The sequence below is a fragment of the Epinephelus lanceolatus genome, chromosome 2 (genome assembly GCF_041903045.1).
Source record: "Epinephelus lanceolatus isolate andai-2023 chromosome 2, ASM4190304v1, whole genome shotgun sequence".
Lineage (NCBI taxonomy): Eukaryota > Metazoa > Chordata > Actinopteri > Perciformes > Serranidae > Epinephelus > Epinephelus lanceolatus.
The window spans coordinates 21,138,362-21,166,000 of record NC_135735.1 but is presented as its reverse complement, the minus strand read 5'-3'; the positions used below and the strand labels follow the sequence as shown (position 1 = coordinate 21,166,000).

The window sequence follows — 27,639 nt, the reverse complement described above, 5'->3', positions numbered from 1 at the left end:
TGTGTTTTTTTTTTTTAGACGTGTTTTGTGAAATGTTGATGTGTTTTCTGACATGTTGTGCTTTGACCTTTAGGATCAACTCTGTCTTGGAAGGTCATGAGATTTAAATGCCCCATTCAGAAACACTTGTTTTGCATGTCATTGTTTTTTCTGTATTCTGGTGTTTGTAATAGAAATAAAATGTGTTTTTACATCAACAACAGACACTATGGGTGGGGAACCCTTTTTTGTGAGTTATATTGCATTAAAAGAGAGAGTTGCCCTGTCTGTGTTTAACAGTTCATGACTACACAATAAGATGTCAGCACGCTTTATGTATATATTGATATTGAATTTCTACAGTAATGAAATTAAAACTCACAGCTGTTGATTTTAAATGGAGGACACTTATTTTAAATCAGGTTGTTAAACCAGCAGCTCCACAAAGTCGAGCCACATTGAGGTGTAACGTTTCCATTTGACACTCCGGAGCAGCAGGCAGCGATTTACCCGTTGTATCCCTCTTTTACTGAACACGAAGAAGAAGCGAGGTTTCTTCCGCCTTCTTCCCGTGACGTAACTTCCTTTCTGTCCGTGCTAAGCTCCGAGTGAACACGCGTTCGCCTTCTAGCTCAAGTGAGTGTCTTTTTTATGTTGTAATAAATGTGTTAACCACCGGGAGGATACTCGATATATCCCCATAAATAAGTACACTTTAAACCCAGTTAGTTTAAAACATCTAAAAGCGGCATATTAGCGAAATTATCTCCTTTTTCCCACCGTAACGTCGGTGGCGGCTAACGTTAGCTTGTGACAACGGGACTGCAGAACACGCCGCCACATGGGTGTAAAAAGTGCAGTTTCTCTTGTCACGTTTAAAAAGACTTAGAGGAGTAAATCTAAATAGTTTTCATTTCAGCGACTTTCTGTTAAATACCTTCAAAGATGTAGTTGTCGCCGTTCACTCAAAGACCCGATAGATACTTAGATTTGGTGCCTGTTCACCTCTCCTGCGGCTAGAAAACCAGCACTTCAGTGTTTTATGACATACAGTTCTCATGCTAATTATAATTATTGAACTATAAAATGATTTGACATTGAACACTTTCAGTATGCGAAAGCGTGGCCATATTAAAACTTGCCTATACTGTAGGAAACAACCTCAGGAGAATATGCTAGTTGCTCAATATTACTATAACTTTATTTGCTTGCTTTTAAAATCACAGTAATATTTTAGTACATATAAAAGCACTATCATAGTTTTCCTATACATTTAGATCATTTCTAATTATAGCCTATTTCATAATCAAGAATAAGCCATCAAGAAAGTGTAAAGGTTTTGCCTTCAGTTACTATACTTGAATCTTTAAAAACATCTTTGGTTAAATCTGAAACTTGCAACACCTGCGAGAAGGTTTAAGAAATTTTCAGAACAATTTGACAGTAGTTTAAAGCAGAAAATCAGAATGGAAGTGTTTACAGCTAGCAGCAAGAAATGTTTAATGTTATTTTTGCTCAAAGAGGTGCCACTAAGCACGTAAAGACAGTGCAGGTTTTGTACATGCCACATTTGTTTTGATGGTTATCTTCAATCTATTTAGAGTAAATGTTTACTAAGAATTTCTGTACGTTATCACATTCGACTTTGTTCTGTCTTTATTGGGATAATTTACAACTGTATTAGAAGGTGGCCAACCTTGTAAATGTCTTTGTGTGCTCTGATTGGCGATGTCCATTAAGGCAAGGCAAGTTTATTTATATTGCACAATTACAAAGTGCTCTACATGATCATCAAGACAAAGTACAAAGACAACATTTTAGTCATGTTTGAATGTCCTCTTAACAGACATTAAAGAATAAGAGACTAGAACACATCTACTCAAAGTTTTAACCTTTCTGGTCATCGTTTTTTCAGGATGCGTTACGTTGCTGCTTACCTGCTCGCTGCCCTCGGTGGCAATGAGAACCCCGAGGCCAAGGACATCAAGAAGATCCTGGAAAGTGTTGGCATTGAGGCTGATGACACACGCCTGGACAAGGTACAGAGCAGCTGGCACTTTAATGTGTTGCTGGTGTTGGTGGCAGCAGTTTGACCGGCGGCTTGTCATTGCCTTTGTGATATTTACAAATTTGATTTCTCTCAACAGGTTATCAGTGAGCTGTCAGGCAAGAATGTGGAGGAGGTGATCGCCACAGGTGAGCGTGCCAATGTGCCCTTTTGTCAGTGTTTTTGTGCCTTTGTGTAATGATAAATTTAGATTTTAGTTTGAAATCAGAAGTTTCCTCACCGTGTTAACTACAGACTAGAAATGCTTAATAACAGGAGTTCTGTGTAACAGCAGGCAGAGGCAATAACTGTTAATTTCACTTAGCTAAAGCATTAAAATAGATTGAGCGTGTTCTCACTTTGAGGCCAGGAAATGGCAGCATTTAAGCTATGTCAGTTTTACTACACGACTAAATTGCCAGATTATATCTAATGATAACAACATACTGTGTCTGACCTCTATCTTGTTTCTGGCTGCTGAGTGTCAATGTTATCACTTGTGCTTTATGTCTGCCAACTCGTGTCTCCTCAGGTTACGGTAAACTGGCCAGCATGCCAGCAGGCGGTGCCGTGGCCGTTGCCAGCTCTGCGGCTGCTGGCGCTGGCGGAGCTGCTGCCCCTGCAGGTGAGCTTTGCAGCTTAGCACCTTGTTTGTCAGCATCCATGACACTTGGCACACGGTGCCTTTGCCTTCACCTTGTATGTTAATGTGATTACATGGAGCCAAGTCAGTTAGTCATCAGTAGTTTTTCCATTTAATTTAATTATGTAACTCTAATAAGTCATAAATTAAATCTGACACTGTACCTTGTGGTCATGTAGGTAATGTAATCAGTCATAGATTTTTTAAATTTGTGACATTAATGTGATGGCTCAAACGTGGGTCATTTTGGAGAAACAGAAGTAGCATATTTGTTAGGAACAGTACACGGCTTCACGTTTATAAAACCATTTGGCATGTAAACCCAACAGTAGTTGAAGTTTCAGTGACTGCATGAAATACTTTCATGGCCTCATGAGCAAAGCTGTTACTAAATATGTTTTGGTGATTTGAGCAGGAAATAACATCAAGTGCCTTTTTTTGTTTTGCAGCTGAGGAGAAGAAGGAAGAGAAGAAGGAGGAGTCTGAGGAGTCCGATGACGACATGGGATTCGGCCTGTTCGACTAAACTCTTTTCAAACATGAATAAAATTTATACAAAACACCAAACTGTTTAAATTTCTTGTTTCATTGCAGAATGTCCTTCAAGTAAATCAAATGTTAGTGGTGTTTAGGAGGTTTGAGAAAGGTGTCACTGCTGAGGTAAAGCGTGAGCTGCCTCCTGGAAAAAAATTATTATAAAGCAGCTACTTGTATCCTAAGGTTTTCAATTCAACAATAATAAATAATGGTAGAAACCTCAGGCAGAGCAACTGAGAAGGGATCCCTCTTCCAGGACGGACGCACGAATGAGCAATAGATATTGCACAGAACAGATCAAGAATGAATTTGAAGTAATCCATATGACAAAATGATATATAAAGAGAGAGAGAGAGAGGAATTGAGGCACACCAAGAGAGATGGATGGAGAGATACAGGGCATATAGTAATAATAGCTACTATAACATTAATTTTAGTATAATTAAAATGATAACTGTGGTAGCATATGTTGTAAGTATATATTAATATATGATAGTATATGTATGCGACAATAATAATCATGAGCTCCCACCAATAGGTGCTGTAGGACACCAGAGCAACTGCCAAACTATCACAGCTGGTTATGGACTCATGAGTTATGTAATAGAGCCCAGTGCTCAGCAGATGGCGCTGTTGTGTGTTGCACTATACACAGGAGTAATGGAGACACTGTTAAAAACATCTTGAATTATACATGATAGATACCGGCCTCTACAGCACACTGTGCAGGTGATCTGCAGGTATCTGGTTATGGCAGGGATTCTTCAGATGATAAGTTACGTCAGACACATTAAACACAAACTGATTTTCAACTAGACTGCACAATCACCATTTGTAGAAAGGAAATATATGTAGGTTTCACTACCACAGCACCCACGAGCAAAATAATTTGGCATGTGATCACTTCGTAGTGAAATGAGATGATCTATAACAGGGCTGCTACTCGACTGTTGCTGTGGCAACTCATTGTGTTATGACAAATTCACATGACAGCAGTCAACAGCACCAAGTATGACAACTTTAGATCTGAAAGTCTTGTGTGTGAGCTTCAAAAAATAGATTTTGTTTCAATCCTTTTTGGGATAAATAAGGTTTGAAATGTTGTCCAACTTATCACTTTATCACTCAGTGAAATTTGTGAGATTTGTAGTGTCAACAGCAATCAGTGAAATTGATGAAGAGGAAAGACAAACCCTCACACAAGTTTTACAAATGTCAAACCAGGTCACTAAATATTTGTGAGTCAACATCCTGAGTATCAATTTTTGTAACACCAGTAATTAATAGGCAAATCATTTCAACAGACAAAGCGAAATCTTCATAAACCCACTTCCTCCTCTGCAGATGAAGTGGGACCCAACCACACTTCACATGTGCATGTTGCTTGGATCCCCATAGCAACAACAGACCATTTATCAGACTTTTCATTGGTCTGTGTGCAGCGTGATTTCTTCTAAATGCCACTCCACCATAACTGAAGATTATTATCATTAGCCTATATTATTATTATTATTATTATTATTATCCCATGGTGTGTTACAAAATCTGAATGACTAAAATAACATTTAACGGCATACTCGCAGCTGTCATTACCCTTTGAGAGAATGCTGTGATTTTTTTTATTTTGTTTTTGTAAGAATAGTACTCACACCTCAGGCCTTGAATTAAAAAGATATCTAGTAAATGGGTCTTCAGGAAGATAAAAAACAATACCTCTTTTCTATACTGTGTTAGTCACAGATGTCTTTACAAATACAGGGAACTGACTTTCAGTTTATGTATTTATAATTTTTTGGTTTTGCTAACGTTCCCCAGACTCCCCCACACCAGGAACTAAAACTACACACACGCTCCTTCAAATGTCTCACAGCTGTTTAGTCATATAGTGACCTCTGAGTACAGCAAGGAGCCAAAGTCCTGTCCCACATACAGTACGACCCCACCAGTATTTGATTTAGGAATGTACAGTGTAAACAGAGTATCCAGATCACCTTAAAGTGGCAATGGGAATTTTATTTATATAGCACATTTCATTTCACATAAACTCAAAGTCCCTTACCTTGACAGACAATATGAAAGAAAACAAGAACATTGGAGGCATAAACAACGCAGATAAGAATACAAGATGAGTCATTGACAGTAAGACAATCAAACCTCTGTGCTATCAAAAAAACAAGTGTGATTACATGAGTACACACACACAAACACACACACTCTCACGCAGGTTTGGTGGACCTGAAGTCAGCAGGCAGCTTGTTGGCACCACAGTGACTGAAGGCACCTTCACCAGAACTGGATCTAATTGTGGGTACAGCTGGAAAACCCCTGCCTGTCGACCTGAGAGTTCTGATCAGGTTGTCATCGAAAACTACATATTGACACAGGGCTCTTCAAGGCAGGGACTAAAATCCAGTATAAAAGCAGGACCCTATTATTTCAGGAGATACTGTCCTTTAGTTGATGGATACTTCGTCAGCAAAATAACCATTAAACACACCACCGTCGGTCACACAGACAGGTGTGAACGTGAAGCTTTGGGTGCTCAGTGGCAGCTGCTCACTCTGCTCGGCTGGTAATTGTGCCACAGCTATAACAAACCTATCTGTGTTACAGTGTGAACTTTGAACGTGGCAACCAACACAGTATGTCCCAGAAAGCCAATTAGTCATGTCCTGATGTGTGACTATAAGTGTTACTTCATCCCTAACTTTCTGAAGTTGTCTAATGAGCTGAGTCATGTCATGTGTTTCAAAACTGAGTCATTAGATGGGCCGCTCTGTGTGTGTTTTTTATGTCAAAGCTCTGAGGATAGAGGATGTTGTGTGCTGTAGGTTGTTAGTCCTCTGTTCTGATATAAACTTGTGATTTAAGGGTATATAAACAAACTTACTACATAACAATGTAAAAATACTTTGATACAACTTTTAAGATTTTTACTAATGTATAACCAGCACGAAATACCTAACGTATCAAAAGTACAATTAGTCATTCAGTGCTGTAAAGCTTCTTTCAGATTGTTATATTACCTGAATATTTCTTATTAATGCAGGTTAAGCATTTTAATGTTGTAGCTGGTCAAGGTGGGCCTACTTTAACTGCTTCATACACTACTGGATGGTTATTATGTCATTCACCTATTGACTTGTGAATGATGAACTTAAATCAACAGTAAGAAACTCAAGCTGTAAGATGAATCTAGTGGAGTCAAAGGGACAATATCTTCCCAAGTACAATGACCAGAGGTGAAAGAAGTGCTTAAGTTACTTAAGTAAAAGTAGGAATACCACTGTGTAGAAATGTTCTGTTACAAGTGAAAGTCCTGCGCTCAAAATGTTACTTTAGTACTAGCGTTAAATATATTTAAACTATCAAAATTAACAGTACATTCAGAGTGAAGCATTTCATAACAATGTACAGTATACTGTCAGATTATTGCTGATGCCTTAAATAATGTCGACCAATTTATTTTTCACATGATATCATAAGGATATGAATTAAATGTTAAGATCACTTTAATGTTGCAGCTGGAAAAAAGGGAGCTTTATTAGGATAGTTGCTTTTATTTTGTATTAATAATCTGCAAATTGATGAAAGCTTTAAAATCAATTTAGTGGGGTAAAGAGAGCAAAATTTCCCTCTACATGTATTTGGGTAGAAGTTTAAAGTAGCAAAAATTGAGTTATTTAAGTAAAGTTTACAGTTTACCATTCTTGTGGTGAAATAGATGTAAAAAAAGTAGCATAAAATAGAAATACTCAAGAATACAAGAAAAACAGAATTGGTCTTTAGTGAAGGTACTTTCCAACACTGCAAAAAATCAAAACAAAAAAAAAAAGTCTCTGAAACTTAATATCCTCCTGAAATCTGAAGGAAAAAAGGTTTAATTTTGAAGTTTTTAAATATGATTTGATATATGTTATATAATGTAAATTATGTAATATACATTTAGATTGAATGTCAATATATTTAATATAAATTAATATAAACATATCACAACTATTTGTTTCTATACATATTCCTATATATATTTTGTAACACCAATGTAAATCCTTTCCACAAAAAGTAGCTACATTACAGTACATTAAATTCACTTCTGAGAAATGTAATATTAAAGGTACTGTGTATGCTTTGATACGGTGTGTGTGTGTGTGTGTGTGTGTGTGTGTGTGTGTGTGTGTGTAAACCAAATTTTTTTTATATGAAAGATGAGACTGTGACAGTGGTTTGTACCACCACCCTAAAGCTCATGTGTATATCATCGTATGGAGTGACACTGTGGAATGGGCTAGAAGAGGGCCTGCAGAACAGTATTCATATCAATCAATTTAAAAATAGAATGAAAAAATACTTCTTTAATACCTACAAAGATGAGGAAAATGCTGAGTAGCCATATATATATATATATATATATATATATATAATCATTATTATCAACCCCATCCGCTTGTACGTGTGCACTGGTTATGTGAATGCCATCTGCATTCCTATAATCTGCACAACTAATTCGGGAATTCAGATGATATTTTGAATATCTTTTGTACTTTATGTCTGGCATAATTTGTATAACAAACTTGAATAGTATTTTGTATGTCATTTGAATCTGAAAATTTGTACAATCTGTCAATTGTACATATATTGTTTTGATGCGTATACTGAAGAATGTCATTCCGAGCCAGCAAATGCTTTGCAAATCTCTAAGCATCATTATCAGTGACCTATACCATTAAATATGGGAATTTAAAGTATGTGATTTCAGTAGCTTAATCATTTGTCAAAGTAGGCTATTGATATCAAAATACATGTCATGTGTCACTACTTTCAGTTTGTGGAAAAGCCCTTAGCAAATGTCTTGGCACAATTATCAGTAACTTGTTGCCTTAAATATGGACATTTCAAAGTTGTGATTTCAATAGCTTACTCATTTATAAATATACTGACGTCACATCACATGACATGTCTCCGTGACATCCTGTCGAAATTAGATGGTGAGGGAAAAAAGCCCATAGGCAGCCCGTAAGCATTTCACATCTGTGAGTTTGTAAAATTAATTAATGAATAATTTTAAAAATGTAGGAAATCATGGTTATGAAGGATATATTTCCTTACCTGTGCACATTTCAAGGTTGTGATGTCAATAGCCTGCTCATTTGTTTACAAACACTTTTAAAATCTTAATAATACAGTCAAGACTGTTATCAACAGAAAAATAATATCCTCATAAAGAACAGACACAATATATTTCCTTATAACTTTTATTACTTTTCTCCTCGTCTGTGTGTTTGCTGTAAAAACAGTATAAATACACCACTGTAGGATCCGCTCGTGCTGCAGCCTCCATGCCCCTCCCACTTCATGTGACGTCACCGTCTATACCAACTGTCTGCTCAGGCCGAGTGCACACACAGTCGATTCCAGTTAGCGGACAGTGAAGGTTACCTGCTTCAACAGTGCTTGAACGGCAACCTTTCTACTGTCTTTAGACCTTAATAATCGCTCTGATCATTCACGCCATCAATCGATAACAACCAAAATCGAAATTTAATTATTTTTAAAACATCAGCTCGCTAAGTTATCCCGAACACGTTTAGCTTGCTAACTAGCTAACTGTTTTGCTAACGGCGCAAGGCACTCGGACAGCTTTTCGACCTCCTCACGACGAGACCTGCCACTGAGATTTGGTGAGTACAAGTGTGTGTGTTGTGTATATTTGGTTTTAGCTGACCTACACCGACGACTATATTAATGTTAGTGTGTGTTCAGCAGACGTAAGGTAGCACTGAGGCGGTTGTTGATCTTCTTGCCGCCAGCTCGGCCTGGGCGCAGTTGGCTCTGCGCCTTCTGCGTAATGTTTTCAGTGCCAAGCATGGCACACAAACACTGGACATACCAGACAAAACAGTACTTTGTTTGCGTATTTTAACAGACGTGACTTTGAAATCGTCTCATGTACTTTAATGGAGTGTGTGACGTAACAATAAATCCAGTTGGACCTGGTAATGATTTATTTTCCCCTGAATTTCTGGCCCTTGTTAGCTTGTACGTCCGTGGCAAGATTTGCCTTTATATAAGAAGGTGTATGTGTGCCAACCCCAGTGATACGGAGGAAATAACTAGGTCTGGCACCGTTTGCTATGTAATGATACCTCTGATAAAGTTAGGGCCCGTCCATTGTCATAGTCATTGTTGCGTAACGATAGCCTGCATACTTTGTTCTGTTTTGATCATTGCTTCACCACAACAGGTGTTCCGCAATGAGGACAATAATATTTTTTATTTATCATCAACCAACTCATTCTGTTGTTTTTTTGTTTCTTTTCTTGACAGATCATGAAAGTTGCTCTATGGTTTTAATATCTGAAGTAAACATACAAATACAAAACATCCATTGAGACAGATTTTTTTTTTTTTTTTTGCTAAAGTAAAGATCATTTTCACACCAAAGAAAGTCACATTCGCCGCTATGTCCAGTGTAAAGTGATAGATATCACATAGAAAATGATAAATATAGGCAGGGCAATATTAGGATAAGGTGCTGTTTAGTTTGTGATCAGGGCTCCAACGTATGATGATTTTCTTCACTCATTCAAGGGATTCAGTCTTGTCTTAGGTTGTTTTTATTTATTGTTTAGTTTGTAAAACATCACAAACAATTGCCCTTCACAGTGCCCCAGAGCCTAAGGCGATATCTTCAGATGTTTTCTGTCTGACCACCAGTCCAATTTTCAGTTTACAACAGTATTAAATAGAGGAAAGCAGCAAAACTTCACATATGAGAAGCTTTAATAACGCAATAATTATCAAAACATAGATTAATTTTCTGTTTATTCGACTGATTTAATATTCGCCTAATCAATTCAGGTCAACTTGCGATATAAATTGTAGTACACAGACATTATGCTACACATGTACGCTGTGTCATTTTGAGTCGAGTTAGTTTGCCAACTAAGGATTTTGTTTGTTGTGTTGCAGAACCATGAGTTCCCAGGTGAGACAGAACTACCACCAGGACTGCGAGGCTGCAATCAACAGGCAGATCAACCTGGAGCTGTACGCCTCCTACGTCTACCTGTCAATGGTGAGAGTCCCATAGTTTTATAGAATAAAATGTTTGGGCAGTAATCAAAGATGATTGGGAAAATCCGGAGTGGAACAGATGACAATAGTATATCGTGTTAGCATAAGGGGAACTGTGTGTACTCGTGATACTGGTGCCATTTATTATCAAGAAGTGGTTTTAATTCCTTTAAATCAGACTGTGCTGTGGTTATGTGACTGCTGAGCTGAGCAGGTTAGAATGGTGGGTGATGGTAGTCAGACAGCCACTATCAGCAGCCATTCCTTTTTTAAACATTAGCATGTTAGACATGAGCTTTTAGGTGTTTGAACCAAGGTGGCATGAATGTCATGTGGCAGAGTTATAAAGCAAAGGTTGAAGTTCCCTGTGAGATTACCCTGTGTACAGAGAGGGGGCAGGGAGTGCATCACCTGACCTTAAAAATGTGTTTCACGCTAAGCACAGCTTTCACCTATCAGTCCAAAACACAACTGCGTATATGAAAGGGTTTCTACATCTTATGTATGTTATATTTTTATTTTTAAACATTCTCTCTGTCTGCTTTTTTCCCAGAGAGAATAGTTCAATGAATATACATGTTTGTTTAGTTGAGATGCTTTTGAAAGTTTATTTGCCATGCCTCTGCGAACTCTGCGTTACTGATTTACAAAGAACAAGTAATGAACATTTGCTTTTTTTAACAATCGTAGCAGTAGTAGTGTGACCTATATTAAGCTATCTCAGAAGCCAGGTGTTTGCTTGTTAGGTTTCAGCTACCTCTCAGGATTTATTTTGCTTTGTCTAAAGCTTTCCAGTTTTTAAAACATCGCCATTCCCCTCTTTCCTCCTCACAGGGATACTACTTTGACCGGGATGACCAGGCATTGCACAACTTTGCCAAGTTCTTCCGCCATCAGTCGCACGAGGAGCGCGAGCATGCTGAGAAGCTGATGAAACTGCAGAACCAGAGGGGGGGAAGGATTTTCCTACAAGACGTCAAGGTACGAGCTCATATTGGGTCATTTGTGTTTATGTGATAGTAAATTTGTTTCACGTGTGTTTTAACATGTACACTGGCTGTGAAATTTCGAGCTCTGAGCTATCACATGACTGATATAGGATGGGCACCATAAGATACAAAGGGCGTGCGAATGCTGCGCCACTTATCTCTCCCTGACACACAGACACAACCCGTTAAACGTTAAACTGCAAACCTACTTTGAAATAATCAGAAGGCTCGCAGCAGTCTGGGTCAGGTCGTTGGCCTCCTGCCTCGCATTAATGAGTGTCTCACTGTTGTCCTGACCTGCTTCGTTCTTTGCAGAAACCAGAGAGGGATGAGTGGGGCAGTGGTGTTGAGGCGCTTGAATGTGCCCTGCAGCTGGAGAAGAGCGTGAACCAGTCACTGCTGGACTTGCACAAGCTCTGCTCTGAACACAACGACCCACATGTGAGTATTAAATTGCGTCTTGATGGTTGTACAGCAAAGCACCGTGAAATTTTAGAGAACATCAATCCCAAATTCTCATCAGTGAAATAAATATCAAGTATTTTAATAGGTGCATTAGCCAATTCAGGTACCGATGCAGTTAGCTCTTGCAGACATAGATCTGAGCACAAGCACGTAAGACATACATATTGGTTGAACACCTGTACTTTAGAGATTTGTTTGTTGCAGTTAGCTGCAAATTCTGCAGGTTTCCTTTTCATGTTTTTTCAAGATGTGAAAACATCTGTCAGACTTTGATGTGGCCTTTATGGGATTTACACAGTACAGCCGAGGTGTTTTACAGAAAATGTGCTGTGCAGCAGATTGCTGACCTGCCATTTTGTTTTTAATTAATACTCAATATGAGCTTTTTTTTCAAATGCAGTGGGTTTGAGTGTTGTTTTGCATCCGTTTAGCGAGTAATAGCGAGTTAAGTATCAGTTCCTGATTTGCTCGTGTTTATTTTACAGTACTTCAACAGGTGAATGAAAAGGAAGTCAAGTCAGACAATTCTAGTATTTCAGGCTTTCTTTTAGCGGTGAGTGAGTTTCAGCTCTAATCTGATTTAACTCTCTGTCTCTCAGTTGTGCGATTTCATCGAGACACACTACCTGGACGAGCAGGTGAAGTCCATCAAAGAGCTGGCAGACTGGGTGACCAACCTGCGCCACATGGGAGCCCCTCAGAACGGCTTGGCCGAGTACCTGTTCGACAAACACACCATGGGCAAAGAAAGCAGCTAAATCCGTCCGGATCACATTTCCTAAAGCTTTCTATATATGTATATTTGTATCTTGCTTTCAAATGTTTTCCAAATATCAAGCCATCTGCATGGTACTGGCTCGACATTTAAACCTATATTACTCATGTGGTTATTGCCATTCCCTCCACATCATAGCTCAATAGTCCCCTGATCCCAGAGCTGTGAGCTATTCCACTCAAAGCCCACTCTTGTATCTTGCACTTCTCTGTCTACTGTCAGCTATGCCTACATCATAACTATGTACTTGCTGTTTTATGCCAGTAGCTGTTAATCAAACCCAATAAAACAAACCCTCTGGATTCTGATCCGTCTCAATTTTTTAATGTTGTCACAGTGGTTTGAGTTAAGCTCTGTATATGAAAAACATGAAACCTACCCACTGATGAAAGTGGGTAAAAATTGTTGATACTAATTTCACTTCCACTTCCAGAGAAAACAAAACCAGACAGTCAGGTGAGTAAAATTTCAGTGGGCAAAGTTAGAACTCCTCTATTGAGCCTTAAAATGTAGGATCAGCTATTGTATTTAAACCAATAGACAGCAAAACGTTCTGGTAGTTGAAGGAAACTCCAGAGACAGGTCATCGAGAAAATAACAAATGTTTACCTGAATGTGGAGACTGTAATTACTGTTTTCCTCCGAGCCTGTGGGCTCTGGAAAATACACACCAAACGTCCAAAATAAGCAGCTTGAGGTGAAACTAATTATGATCATCTGCAGTTTGTGTCTTAAGGCATTAGCAGATTGTCACTGGGCTCTTTTGTGCCAGTACTTCAAAATGTTTACTGACATCAATTGTACCTGTTTACATATTAACTGCATATTGTGTACACTTTATTGTTGGAACAATGTTTATGATGCCCTCTTGGTCAGGTTGGTCTTGAAAAAGAAATCTTTATCTTGTTTTATTTGGTTAAATGAATAGATAAATAAATACGTTTACCGGTATATAAGAATTACAATATGTAAGTTGATTGTTTGGACAATCTAGAGGGATTATAAAAAAGTCACGTAATCAGGGGATTTCCAACTCAGAAACCCAACTTTTTGACAGGAAGTGTAAAAAAATATTCGTGCATAGACGTGCGTCACCATGAGTTCCCCTCTTATGTAATCATCAGACATCTGTTTTCTTGTAGGGATTCAGACTGTTGGTGCCTGTTGTTGGTGACCGTGTCACTCCCTCTAGTGGTGAAGTAGAATTAACAACCAACAACACTGATAGCAAAACTGTTAGAATGTGTTTTGACATGGTTTTAAAAAGTACATGATCAACACTTGATTTTTAAAAACAAAAAGCAACACAAATTTTATATGCCAAGAAAATGTGTCTTTATGTTGAGTGAATGTCATCTGTGTTACACATGATTTGGGAATTTTGGCAAACTTCTCTGTAAAACTAAAGTATGTTGGGTTTTACCTGAAAGACAGATGTTTTTAATATTTAATACCCTTTCACGGTCAAAAATTGTGCCAAGAGAAGTACAAAGATAACATAAATGTAGCCCAGGGAGACTCCGTTTGCTTTGCCCGGGGACCACTTTTGCAAAATGACAGTTGGCCCGGAGCCAGACGCAGCAGCCCCGCACAGGTCAGGTGTATGCAGGGGTGTTTCTAGGAATTGAGGTCATTCAGTGCTCAGACAAAACCTCTGTCAGGGGTCTAGGGGATCCTCTCCTGGCACTAAAACAAATCCCAGTGTGCATTAATTTATTTTCATGGTGAAATACAAAATGGTTGGGGGACCACCTGGCACCCTATTGGGCCCTAGAGTATTACTGACGTAGCACCCTTTTTTTTTGGAATCAGCAATAATATAGTGGAATTAAAATAGCTTGAAAATACCACAAAAAAATAAACAGTATCAGTCATCGGTGGTTACTGTGTGCATTTGTCTTGCTGTATGTTGCTACAGGATAAAGGAGAGAAGACAAGTCGGTGGTAAATGGACTGCACTTCTGTACACTCAAAGCACTTTTACACTACGTCACATTCAACAACTGGTGGCCGAGGTTACCACACATGGTGCCACCTTCTACTCAGTAAGCATTCACACACCAATGGAACAGCCATCAGGAGCAATGTGAGGTTCAGCCTCTCGCCCAGCACACACTTGACACTTCTTGAACACCACACTATAATTTATTCCCAACACAACAGGAAAGTCAAGAGCAGATCTGGAGGAACAACTCTGAGGCACATTTCAAAATGAGAAGATCAAAAACCTAAATGCTGTGAAGACAAATATTACAAAATCAACATTTGTTTTCAAACTGTGGAATATATAAATGTGAATTAACAGCTCCCACAATCGGTGTCAGACTGAGGTGTTCACGCTTCTTCAAGCTCCACCAGCACACCGTCACAGTCTTTAGGATGAAGGAACATCACTGGTTTCCCATGAGCACCTATCCGAGGCTCTGCTGACAGAGTTCTGATGTTCTTTGCTTTCAGGTCAGCTATGGCAGCGTTTATGTCGTCCACCTGCAACCAGGAGGAAAACTGTTAATCTTTTTATAACTTCAGTCAGTCTGATATACAGGCCAGTCGTCACATTTGACAGTTTAAGTAGTCTGACAATAATTTGAGCTTTGGCACAAACACATAACCCCACTTTTTTGTGTGTGTGCTGAGTGGGACATTTTACAGTTCACATATATAAAACATGTCAGTGCTCTCTGTGCCTGGCTGCCAGTGTCTAATACAGTTTAAGGTCATGCACAGAGCCCATTTGTCTAAAGTAAGGCTGTCACGTATTTATCCAGATGTGAACCTCAGTTGTGACAAATGTTCAAGAGGTGAGGCGTCTTTTATTCACATGTATTAGACATGGCCGAGCCTTGAAACAACCTTATCCTCAATCCTTAGCTTTGACCTGCAACCCAATCCTCTGGTCGCCCTCTTTGGCACCACCAGAGAGGATGATGTACACCTGACTCCAATCCAACGCCGTACACTGTCTTTTGCCTTTCTGCGGCCAGACAGGCGGTTCTAATCAGATGGAGGGATGCTGCCCCGCCCACCCCTGCACAGTGGCTGAGGGACATTATGTTCTGCTTTAATCTTGATAAGATGCGCTACTCAGTTTGTAAGTCAGATAAAAAAATTCTAAAAGATTAGGGGCCTCTTTCTGAAATACTTCCAGAGCTGTCACTTTAACTGAAGGTTTTGTGTTTGTCTCTTGTTTCTGCTGTTTCCTGTCAGTGTGTATGACCCCACTATTCTGAACCTGCCTTTTACACAGGCATCCCTCCCCCTCTCTTTAAATATTGGACCTGACTTTCAGCTCATCTGTCTTTTTTTTTTTACTATTCAGAAGAGGGAGAACTGTCCTATCGACGATATTCTGTGAATATAAAAAATACACTATAACATGACAAATATGAACCATATAGCTGCTTAAGAATGACAAAGCTGCACAGTCTTGTGCAGGGTGTGTAAAAATATCAAACAGGCAAAATACAAAAGTTCAACATATAGTGAATAATATATATGTATAGTGTCTTAGTCTTCTACTAAAAGATAAAAGCAGGAATTCAGTGTCCTAAAAGAGATTTGGGATGAAGTGGGACAGGATGTCTGTTGTATATATGTTTCTTTTTTGTAACATTAGACCATTTTCTTGACTGACTTTTCTACTCAAACAAAGGTGAGACAAATAATGAATTAATAATGGATACACTCCACTCAGGTGTGTCAGTGTCATCAGAGCCCTGGTGTTGGCCTTGTCCAACAGTGGTCCAAGGTCCAGGATTTAGCGGCCTCTTGTGGTGAGCTTCTCCTGTGTGCCAAGTGTTTAGGAGAACCATGGTGTGTGATGCAAAAAAGCAAACACCCCTGTCTGGAGTTAATGGTTGTTTGTCCATTCTGGGCTACTGCAGAACAACATGGCGGACTCCGTGGGAGACGACCCACCACAAATGTAGGTATAAACTGCTTATTCTGTTATTCCTTTCCCACCAAAATTAGTTTGTGTATGTGGGTTTTTTCAATGTGGGTAGACCAGAGCCGTGAACGCTGGCTTTGCAGAAGAGGAGTATGCCTTTGTGGGGTTTTTTTTCCTGGTGTGTCATGTACGGCGTCACATACTGACAAAAAACAGGTTAGTAAACAATAGAAAGCAGCATTGAGGCCAGTGAAACATGGAGACAGACGGAATTTTGTGGTGGCCTGTCACTGCATCACTCTGCCAATGGCGCTAAAATTAGCACATCTACCAAGGTGTTGTATTCACATTACTGCCAATCCAAGCTGGTTGGGGCTGGAGCCGATAAACACCTGTAGCTACAGTTGTCCAGAGAATGAATGCCGATTGTAACCTTTTACATTAAATACAAAAGCCAGGTGTTAGTGGGTGTTAATGGGTTTATTTTATCCAGCAGGAAAGGGGCTTAAGGTGACAAAAACAAAACGATATGTACCATTTCTGCCAATAGATCCTACATACAGGACCTTTATTACTATTATTTTGTAAATCATAGGTGTGTAGGATAAAATTCTTACTGTATTAACACATTATGTTTTGTTTTCAGGGTCCTGGTATTATCTGTCACACTGCCATTGCTTACTGATGACAGAAAGAGCCATTAATAATCTAACACCCATGATTTTCCATGTAAGAAAAGTCAAAATGTCTGCTGTGAAAAACTCTACTGCGCACGCTGGGTCACTTACACACAGCTGATACAACAGAGCCTGTTTTAATGCCATTAGTTACACTTGTGCTTATTCTGTTACAACCGATAGCAGTGTTTGCAGTGAGAAGGTTCTACTCAAGCTTATCTAAGGGTTAAAGTCCGACACAATGCTGAGTGTAAACCCTGTGACACAATATCAGTGCCACCTCACCTCAATACAAATGTGATGCATCCCTCCGGACTTGTTCTTCTGTAGGAATCCAGCGATCGGGCTCTTCTCCCCCAGAGGATGGAGCAGCTCCAGTTTAGTGTTGCCGAGCTCCACAAACACCGTGTAGACGCCGTGCTCAGGCAGGGGCACCTTATCACTCACTGTGGCCCCCAGCACGTCCCGATACAGAGCCGTGGCCTTCTCCATGTCGGGGACAGCGATGGCAATGTGGTTCAGCCTCCCCAGCTTCCACACTGACCCAGGGACACCCTGCCAGAGGGGCGCTGTCGTTGAATGGGCCCTCATGAGTGTTAGACGAGAACATCTGGAGAGACCTGCCACTGAATGAACACATTAAAATTTGGTGAGCTTAGTTATAGAAAATATGTTAGAACATTAGTCCCACAGGTTCCTTCTCTTTTCCCTTCAAGTAGCTCCAAGGTTGCAGACATGGGCACAAATACATCAAAAAGTATCCTGTTACAAATACTTGCTCATCAAATGTATCAAATGAAATACCAAACACTGACAGAGAGCAAATGTATTTAATCAAAATACGAGTAATTTGTGATCTGAAAATACAAAAACACATCCCTTACAAAGGGATTTTATCACATTTCAGGCATTTAGTAGCCTAAATATGGGTCTGCCCTTAACCTCCGACACTGAAAAGATAAGCTCTGCTACTTTCCCACATCATAGATTTAAAGTGGCCAAACAGGATGTCTTGGAGGTGTGAGGATGCAACTTCGGGAATGCATGCTCAGGGCCGGGCAAGCTTCTAGACCAAACAGTACATGCCACTTGATCCACTTGCATGTTGCCAAAGACTATGATTATGCTAACTGTTGAACTTAGGGATGCACGATAACAGGGGAGCGTCATTGTATCGGCCGATATTGGCTTTATTGCTCAAGGGCACCTCTGCAGTGCCCAGGAGCCAGCCACCAGTCCACGCTCCATATCTGGTCCGAACGGGGACTTGAACAAGTGACCCTCCGGTTCCCAACCCAAGTCCCTATGGACTACTGCCGCATACACTGAAAGGTATTTTATTTCATGTCTCCATCTGCTGGTGGGCCATGATGATGAAAGTATGCATGCATAATATGATGTTAATTCCACTACAGAAGAGACTTGATCAGTAAAATTAGGTGGGAAAAAAGCAGATATATTGATATTGGTATCAGTTATTATCGGTCAAATGAGATGTTACATATTGGCATATTGGATATCTGCAAAAAAAATCCAATATTGTGCATCCCTAGCTGTACTGTTTTTTTTCCACTATTAAAACCTGGGGATAAAAAATTATTTATTTATCTTTTTAAATTTAATTTTATTTCAGAGTAAAATGACACTAAATAATGTATTTTCAGTATTTCAAATACACAAACACAAGCTTATAAAATATTTTGTTACAAATCACCTCTCCCTTTTTTTCTGTCCAGCAGATACAAATCACAGAATACTCTAAAGTAATCAAATAAATATTTTTAAATAAATTCAACTGAAATACTGCCCATCTCTGCAATGTTGGAAATATCTTTTTACTCCACACTTTCTGACAATGTCACATACACAGTATATTCTAGCTTGTTCCAATTCTTTATTTAGGCTGTGTGTTGTATGTTCACAGATAAAGACATGTTTTTATGGTTGTGCATAAAGAAATAAAATGCAAATGTAATTTTATTTTCATGGCTGCACTCTATTTAATTGAAATATTATAGATGTATTGTGCACCGTTTTACACACATTGTTCCCTCAAATTCAGCCTGACATTTGGTGTCTTTGGAGTCTTGAGTAGGTTTTAAAACAAGGGTCTGTGGGTTTGAACAATGTTTGGCTGCACAGCATTTAATGACACAGTAGCTTATGTTAAAACACATCTGAGTATTTGGAAAAGTACAGCAATGGCATTTTGTCAAAAGTTTAAGTTTTAAAGTCATGGGGAGTTCAGTTTATCATTTCAGATGAGAGTTGAAGTAAACATTACAATGGTCAATCTTCAGACAGAAACCACACGAACACGAAAAGTACAATGTGCCTTAAAGCAACAACACAACAAACCCATGATGTGACGTTAACATGTTGTTTAACAGTGACGCAGCTAATGTTCAACATCGCTGCAGTGTTGTTAAAGCCTATTCAATAAATCAGAGGACGACCTTGCTAACAAACGCACGTAGTAGTAGTAGTTAAATAATTATTGACACAAACCAACCTGCAACCTTCAGCGCGGCGGACGCCATGTTTGTACCTCGGAACCAAAGCAGCGGCGGAACAGTTCCTCGGAGAGCCTGTTTACCTGCGACACACACGGTCACACATGTGAGTGCAACGATGGCTAGTGGAGATGTGTGGAGCGTGCTGGAGGAGTGTGTAAAGACAATAAATGCAAACACATCACAGCCAGAGAACTTTCTGAGGCAAGTGTTTGCTGTCTGCATGTTTGTGCTTTATTGACAAAGCTGTTAAATGTTGTTTACGCGTGTTTGAAGAGGTTTAGCTAGCTAACCGTTAGCTAATGCTAACTGCGTGCACTTCTAGCGTTAGCACCGAGTTTCTTTACATAAGTAGCAAGCTGTCACAGTCGACCTCTTGGATACAGAAGAGTTTGGGAGGGTTTTTATTTCTTTACAAAGTCGCTGTTTTCATGTTGTGGTAACTACATGTCTTCAAACGGATGACTTGTGTATCCTTTATCAATGGGGACCACAACATCCACACAGAGTTCCACTAGCCTGCATCTACACTTCCTGTCTGTTAGTTTACTACACTTTAAACAGTGCCAGTGTGACTGAAGTCAGCAGCTAACCTTACTGCTTTGACACAGCTGTGTTTAGAAACAACCAGTGTAATATAATCAAATGCTGCATGTGATAGGGATGATGTGAGTGTGACACACGACATTTTGCAAGACAACTAACAAAGTATAAGTGTAACTAAAGAGCAAAAACATGGCAATGGCAAAATGCTTCGTATGATGCAGGGCTTGAGGAGTCATATTCTTAATTTATTCACTAACTTCATACTCATCCAGTGTCACAAAACCTTATGGATAATTCAGATGTAACAATGTAATGTGGGGCAAAACACACACTGCAGCATGTGTGTGTGCCTGGCCTCAAATAGATTTAAACTAGCAGTGCACAAACCTGATAGAACTTGTAAATTGGTGGTTTAGCCACCCAGATTCTGACGCAGTTTGTCTGTCAATCATTATAATAATCTAAAGACGTCTAAAGATGATGTCTGGTCAACTTTGTAATTAAACATAGACTATTTGCAGTGTGAAATGGCACCTGCAAGTCTTTATTTATCATTTATATCAGTGGTTTTTAAACTTTTTGTGCCCAAGCCACAACAAAGAGCAAGCCAAATTCTCAAGGCACATCCGTATTTATATCTGTGCACAGTAGCCTCTATAACATGTGATATCACTTTTATCACGACGTAAATGTTTGTTTTTATTTACTAATGTCAAATATCAATTGACAACCAACCATTAATGATTGAATATTTATCAACAAAATGATTCAAGAATTCATTTTAAACTTTTTAAAATTACATCAAAGCACCAATAACACATTAATTTAAACAGGAAATAATGTCAGATAATGTAAGATGTCACACACTTATAATTCCCTCGCGTAAACTGTGAGGAATAGGTTCCCCTTATTTTATTTATTTATTTTTTTTTTTTTTAATGAAATGAAATCAGATTACATTTTTTAAGGTAGTGTTTACCTCTTTGTTAGGACATGGGTGTGCACAACATACTGATATATTCAGTTAAAAATTCAGTTGCAATAATAATGTGTGGTTATGACAAAATCCCACGGCAAACCATGTGAGAACCACTGATTTCTATAATGTGTTAGTGGAGGTGGCCTTCATTTCAGGTGAGGTAGCTGACCCTGCAGTAAGCTGTTGCAGGAAAAACCCAGTCTCTTAGAGAAATCTTAAAATACCAACTTGTTCTTGAAAAAAAGACACAGTCCTCCATACTCCATAATTCCAGTGCCCAATGCCCACAGTAATTCTTGGTGCCAAGTGTATCACAGATGACTGCATTACATTATATTGTTGTGATGAGTACTTGTTAAAATCCAAGCATTGACAATTGCCAGCCACACACTTTCAACTCCATGGCTTTTAACACAACATCAGACTTATACTGATTGTGTGTTTTCACCTTCTCAGCCTTCAAGATGGAGTGGCAGCAGACTTCACCTCTCTCACTAAGACCCTGTATGACCTCCACAAAGCCGAGGAGCCTGCAGATTACAAAGGCAGCCCGCTGGCTCAGCTGGTGGTGGAAAACTTTGATGAAGAGCAAATCTGGCAGGAGCTGGAGCTGCAGAACAATGCCATACTGAAACACTTAAAAAATGCAGCTGATGAGGCTTTGTCAGATGAGACGTTAACATTGCTGGCAGAGGAGGAGGAAGATGTAGAGACTGATGATGAAGAAGAAGAAGAAGAAGAAGAGGAGGAGGAGGAGGAGGAACCACCCAGACAGTCTAAGAAAATGGCTGTGGAGGCTGAGGACGGGGCAGAGGATTACACCGATGAGGACTCTGATTTAGATTTTGATGTGGATGCTCTGGAGAAGCGAGAGAAACAGAAGAAGGAGACTGGGAGGAAAGGCTCCAAAACAAAAGTGGTTCCCTCTGAGGTTGATGACAAGTTCTTCAAACTGTCAGAGATGGAGTCATTTCTTGATAATATGGACAAGCGAGAGGGGAAGGAGGGCGAGAACGAAGATGAACTAGACTATTTTCAGGACCTGCCCTCCGATGAGGACGATGAACTCGACTTAGAAGAAATGCTTGCTACCAAAAAGAAACAGAAGAACACTGTATGTATTTTATAACCTATTCCCACCTGTTTTTCTGTCCTGATGGTGCAGAATATTGATTATTGTTTATATTGACAGGCAAAGAGCTCCAGGAATCTCAAGTACAAGGACTTCTTCGATGCTGTGGATAGCGAACCAGCTAAACCAGATGACCAGTCAGATGGCGAGGATGACAGCATGGATGGAAGCCGGGAAGAAGGTGAAGAAGAGATAGATGACGAGGAAGATGACTATGATGGTGAAGAGGAGGGTGACGATGAGTAAGTGTGATTAAAATTACGTAATGCATATTAATATGTGTGGGAGAAGCCCGTATGGTTAAGTCCAGCATGTTGGTGTGTACCTGTTGCCAGGGAGGACGAGAGGACTCAGTCCAAAGCATCTCATAAGAAAGTCACCTTTAACCTCTCTGGGGACGAGGACAGCGAGGGAGAGGACATGGAGGAGATCTTTGGAGGAAAAGCGCAGAGCTCAGCAAAGTCTGAATCAAAGTCATCATTTGAGAAACGGCAAGAAAAGGTAATCAGTGGGTGTGTTTTACACCAACTGTAGACCATCAGTGTGTTGATATAATAGTGCTGCTTGGCTTCTGTTCCTCTTTAATGCCTCAGCTTTTAATTTAGTCTTAACCAGATGCAGCCGTACAAGAACAATAACTGAACGGGCACAAACTTGCAATAGCTGCAACCAAGTACGTGCATACATTTACATGTAGCCCCTTTTTGCCAGTTAGCATGAACACAAATACAAAACACTGCAGCTGCTGAAAGGTTTGGCGAATTGACCCCAAAAGATACATTATTGATATTATTTATAAGTGTTTGTGAAGCATTTACTAGATCAAAATGTATTCTTTCTCATGGCTAACTGAACATTGAACCTATAAGGAGAGTGCTGGTCAAATTATGATCATGGCTGCACCTGAGATTTTAACCACGTTTGCCCTGGTTGCACAACTTGAGGAAAATACTTTTCATAGAATGATGTGACATAAGAAGACTCTCCTCATCTATCCATCGATTTTAAACCACCTATGTGGGGCCAGGTCGCAGGGGCAGCAGGCTGAGCAAAGCACTCCAGACATCCCTCTCCTCGGCATTGCTCTCCAGCTCCTACTGGGGTGATCTCATGGCGTTCCAAGGCCAGATGAGGTACATAATCCCTCCAGTGTGTTCTGGTTCTGCCCCGGGGCCTCCCACCAGTGGGACGTGCCCACAACACCTCTAACAGGAGGCGCCCAGGAGGCATCCTGATAAGATGCCGAACCGCATCAACTGACCCCTTTTGAGGCAAGGGAGCAGCAGCTTTCTACTGAGCTCCTTCAGGATGCCTGAGCCCCTCACCATATTTCTAAGGCTGAGACCAGCTGCCCGTTTGGCCGCTTGTATCTGCAATCTCATTCTTTCGGTCACCACACAGAGCTTATGACCATAGGTGAGGGTTGGGACGTAGATGGACCAGTAAATTAAAAGCTTTGACTTCTGGCTCAGCTCCCTCTTCACCACAACAGTCTGGTGCAGTGCCCATATCAGTGCAGACGCTGCACCAAACAGCCGATCCATCTCACGCTCTATTCTACCCTCACTCATGAATTAGACCCAGACATACTTAAAAACGTTGCCTAGTTTATTAAACTAATATGTGTAGTAGATGATGATTGAGATAGTAAATTACAGTGATGTTAGAGAGCAGTACAAGATACACACTTCTTTCTCTCTCCGCTGCAGCCTTTATGTTAATGTGGGCGCATTAAATTCAGACAACACTGCCGCATTCAGTATACTATATACTATTAGTAGGTTAGGTCTATTAAGATTTCTGTTGTGACTTTTACATAAAAATGATCAGGAATCAACCTATTAAATTGCCATCAGATTAACATAAAGGTGTGCTTGTCTGAAAGGACCTGAGAATCCTTCACATTCACCGATCTGGACCTCCTGGACTGTGTTTCATGTCTCACCAGTACCTATCTAATGCTGATTAACATATCCTACTATTGTTTTAACCTGCAGATGTCAGAGAAGATTGAGGAGCTGGAGAAAGCTGCTCTTGCAGCGAAGCCCTGGCAGTTGTCAGGAGAGGTGACAGCACAGACTCGCCCAGAGAACAGCATGCTGGAGGAAGATGTGGATTTTGAGCAGACGTCCAGGATGGGTGAGTGACTCTCCTTCTTTTGTGGGTAGCATTCTCATGTTGGCAGATGACTGAATGTTATTTCATATTAATACGATTATTTAGTAGTAGTTTAATGATTTTGGTTGTTTAATTACAGCTATTAAAATGTCTGTGTGCTATTTCAAATCAGACATCAAGATTTTATATTTGCTTTTTCAGCCCCTAGTGTCACAGAGGAAACCACACTACAGCTTGAAGACATCATCAAACAGAGAATTAAAGACCAGGTTAGTCACAGTAACTTGTGTCTTTATATTGTCTGAAAGACATATAGGGTGTTCTTTTTTTGTTGCCTGATTTTAACGCAGTACCTTTGACCTGTGTTTCTGTAAGGCGTTTGACGACGTGGTCCGAAAGGAGAAACCCAAAGAGGAGGTGTTTGAGTACAAGAAGAGGCTAACACTGGACCATGAGAAGAGCAAGCAGAGCCTCGCGGAAATCTATGAGCAGGAATACCTCAAGCAGAATCAGGTTTGACTTTTATCTTGTTTCCACTGCTTCTCCAGCACATATGAACCCGTGCTGCATCCATCCCTTTGTTCCTGATTTCAGACAAAGACGGAAGAGGAGGAGAACCCAGCTCATGTAGAAATTCAGAAGCTTATGGACACACTCTTCCTGAAGTTGGATGCTCTCTCTAACTTCCACTTCACACCTAAACCAGTAAGTTTTGCCTTCTGTAAAGCACTGACAGAGAGTTGCCAGATATGCTTAAAATATTGAGACTGACTGTTTTTTTGAAAGCATTTGAAAGATAGTGTAGTTAATATATAACATGCCATCCACTCAAAAAAGATGTCTGTAAATAGAGACGATGGATAAAATAGAATAGAAACAACCTGCACTCATGTTGTCATTGATCCACAGCCTGTTCCTGAAGTCAAAGTGGTATCTAACATGCCGTCCATCACAATGGAGGAGGTGGCTCCAGTCAGCGCTAGTGATGCTACGCTGCTCGCACCAGAAGAAATCAAGGTTTGTCATTAATTAATTTTTCAAACATTTATTTTGATTTTGTTATATTTAGAAACAGTACATGTCTAACAATACTCTTCTTTAACTGAAGGAGAAGAACAAAGCGGGAGATATTCTGGGTGACACTGAGAAGACGTCAACAGACAAGAAGCGTGAGAGGCGGCACAAGAAGACGGTGAAGCGTCTAAAGATCAAGGAGAAAGAAAAGAGACAGAAACTCAAAGAGGCCAGTAAAACTGGGGAGAACAAAAAGCAATCAAAGGCTGAAGTCGCAGAAAACCTGAAGAAACTCGCTAAAGGAGGCAAAGCAACGATACTAAAGGTGAGTGTTTTAGGGAATCAGTGTCTTTTAGGGAATCAGTGTGGCCTGTCCAGAGTTCCCAGTTCAGGGTTCCCATGGGTCCTTGAAATCTTCGAATGTTTGTGGATTTAGGGGCACAAATAACAAATTGAAAGTGCTTGAATTATGTATCTTGTGAAAGAATAGAATTGTCCCTTTTATTTGAGTAAGAATATGAATGCAAGACTTTTACTTTTAACTGAGTACTTTTACCTTACATTGTTACTTTTCCTTCTGTGTTAGTTGCATGTGTCTGCTTTCACTGCCTACACATGTCACACCTTTAAATGCCAAAAATAACCTTTATATGAATTTTTAGATGATCCCTTATTGCCGTGATGGCTCATTTGAATTGGTGCTCTCTGTTTCAGGACGAAGGGAAGGACAAGGCTCTGCGGTCCTCTCAAGCCTTCTTCTCTGAGCTGCAGGACCAGGTAAAGAGTCAGATCAAAGGTGTAAAGGACCAGTCTTCAAAGAAGAAGAAACACAGAGAGGTTTCTGTGAGCAAACTCAAGTTATAGTAACTGTGATGGTTTGTCGTAGAAGATCGACTTTTTATTGTACAGATTCTTTTTTATGAGAAAGCTGATATATATTAAACCTGAAAGTCCGTGTTAGATGTGTCCATTTTCACTGAAATAAATCAAGTGCCCAGATGCGTTTGTGTTTGTTTGGCTTTTTCAATTGTAATAAATGTTCATTCACATGAAAATATCAGAGCTTTTTTTTGTGGAAACATGAATGTACAGTGTCTGTGTGAAGATCAACAGTTCATAACACTGGTGGTATTTTTTTTTTCATTCAAAAATATTGAATTTACTCACACCTTGCAAAGAAATCGCGAGGTACAAATACACTCTTTTAGTTGTCAGTTATATATTATATTATTATTATACTATATTATTATTATTAAAAAAAAAAATCAACATATAAACAGTACAGTGGAGGCTGAGCTAATTTTATACTCAATCCATCACATTTCAGAGGCTGATGATATGTTTTGTATTTAAAATCTTTGCCTGCCATGTAGCCAGTAACTATGGCTGTCACATAAATGTAGTGGAATATTTTCCTCTAAAATGAATTTCAGTGTCTTGCGCAATATTTTGCATGTTGGGTATCCAGTACATGTAAAGCCCTTTTTCCTCTGCACAAAAAAAAAGTTAACATCTGGGTTTTCAATGTAATGGGAAAGGTCACAATCAGCATTCACACCTGGGTCAAATGACTGCAGCATTTCAAGGTATTTATAGGCTCCAATCAGCATTAATGGAAACACAACACACTGGTGACTGCACTGATTTTAGCCCATTAACTGGTGAGACGCAGTAACGCGCCACCACAGAGTACCATCCGGCTCTGCCTAAGCAGCACTCAAACATCGATCCAAATTAGTCTGCAATGTGTTTGAAAGAGAGATCTATAAAAAGAAGTAACCGCCAGTGAGAGATCTATGAAAAGAAGTGGCCACCATAAAGTTTTCAAGGGCCTCCATGCTGCTTTCTACTCAACTAATCTGTTTTCTGGCCTGTTTGTGACATCAGTCTTAACACGCACAGAAGGGCGTACTTGTCAGGTCTACTGGCAGTGGGAAAGGAGTCCATATTTATCACTCGCGCTAACTTTGGTGGAAAGGGGGGTATTAGTAAATTTAAAGAAACAATGCGGTGCCATATAAGCTTCCCTACATGGTACATGACAGTCTGTGTGCTGGTGCCCCATCATATGCAACTGGTTCCCTTTTTATTTTTTTCAACCCCACCCTTCAGACAGCCAGAGTCCACCACTGTACTGAAATATAATATGTAAACTCATCACTTGTACTACCATATTTTAATTACTGTGTGGACGTTTGGGGCAACACTTAAAAAAGCAACTTAAAACCATTATATATCATGAACACACTGTTTCTAAAGTAT

The 27,639-nt window shown here is 39.7% G+C and overlaps 4 protein-coding genes across 4 annotated transcripts; 3 read left to right on the top strand and 1 right to left on the bottom strand.

Moving 5' to 3' along the window:
* The first annotated feature begins 480 nt into the window (after positions 1-480).
* Positions 481-3,236, top strand: rplp2b (ribosomal protein, large P2b). The gene is made up of 5 exons (XM_033617769.2): positions 481-615; positions 1,895-2,018; positions 2,127-2,175; positions 2,559-2,651; positions 3,119-3,236. The coding sequence occupies exons 2-5, from the start codon at positions 1,896-1,898 to the stop codon at positions 3,193-3,195; spliced, it is 342 nt and encodes a 113-aa protein (XP_033473660.1). The 5' UTR covers positions 481-615; position 1,895; the 3' UTR covers positions 3,196-3,236.
* A 5,334-nt stretch (positions 3,237-8,570) lies between these two features.
* Positions 8,571-12,817, top strand: fth1a (ferritin, heavy polypeptide 1a). The gene is made up of 5 exons (XM_033626953.2): positions 8,571-8,884; positions 10,176-10,281; positions 11,115-11,261; positions 11,585-11,710; positions 12,334-12,817. Exons 2-5 carry the CDS (start codon positions 10,180-10,182, stop codon positions 12,490-12,492), a joined length of 534 nt encoding a protein of 177 aa, XP_033482844.1. The 5' UTR covers positions 8,571-8,884; positions 10,176-10,179; the 3' UTR covers positions 12,493-12,817.
* A 1,818-nt stretch (positions 12,818-14,635) lies between these two features.
* Positions 14,636-19,680, bottom strand: mcee (methylmalonyl CoA epimerase). The gene is made up of 3 exons (XM_033632154.2): positions 19,588-19,680; positions 17,361-17,701; positions 14,636-14,996 (listed from the first exon to the last, which is right to left on the bottom strand). Exons 1-3 carry the CDS (start codon positions 19,613-19,615, stop codon positions 14,844-14,846), a joined length of 522 nt encoding a protein of 173 aa, XP_033488045.2. The 5' UTR covers positions 19,616-19,680; the 3' UTR covers positions 14,636-14,843.
* On the top strand, positions 19,644-26,377 carry mphosph10 (M-phase phosphoprotein 10 (U3 small nucleolar ribonucleoprotein)). The gene is made up of 11 exons (XM_033626918.2): positions 19,644-19,792; positions 21,570-22,227; positions 22,306-22,487; positions 22,581-22,746; positions 24,243-24,384; positions 24,565-24,632; positions 24,739-24,876; positions 24,958-25,068; positions 25,273-25,380; positions 25,472-25,702; positions 26,092-26,377. The coding sequence occupies exons 1-11, from the start codon at positions 19,707-19,709 to the stop codon at positions 26,239-26,241; spliced, it is 2,040 nt and encodes a 679-aa protein (XP_033482809.2). The 5' UTR covers positions 19,644-19,706; the 3' UTR covers positions 26,242-26,377.
* The last annotated feature ends 1,262 nt before the right edge of the window (positions 26,378-27,639 follow it).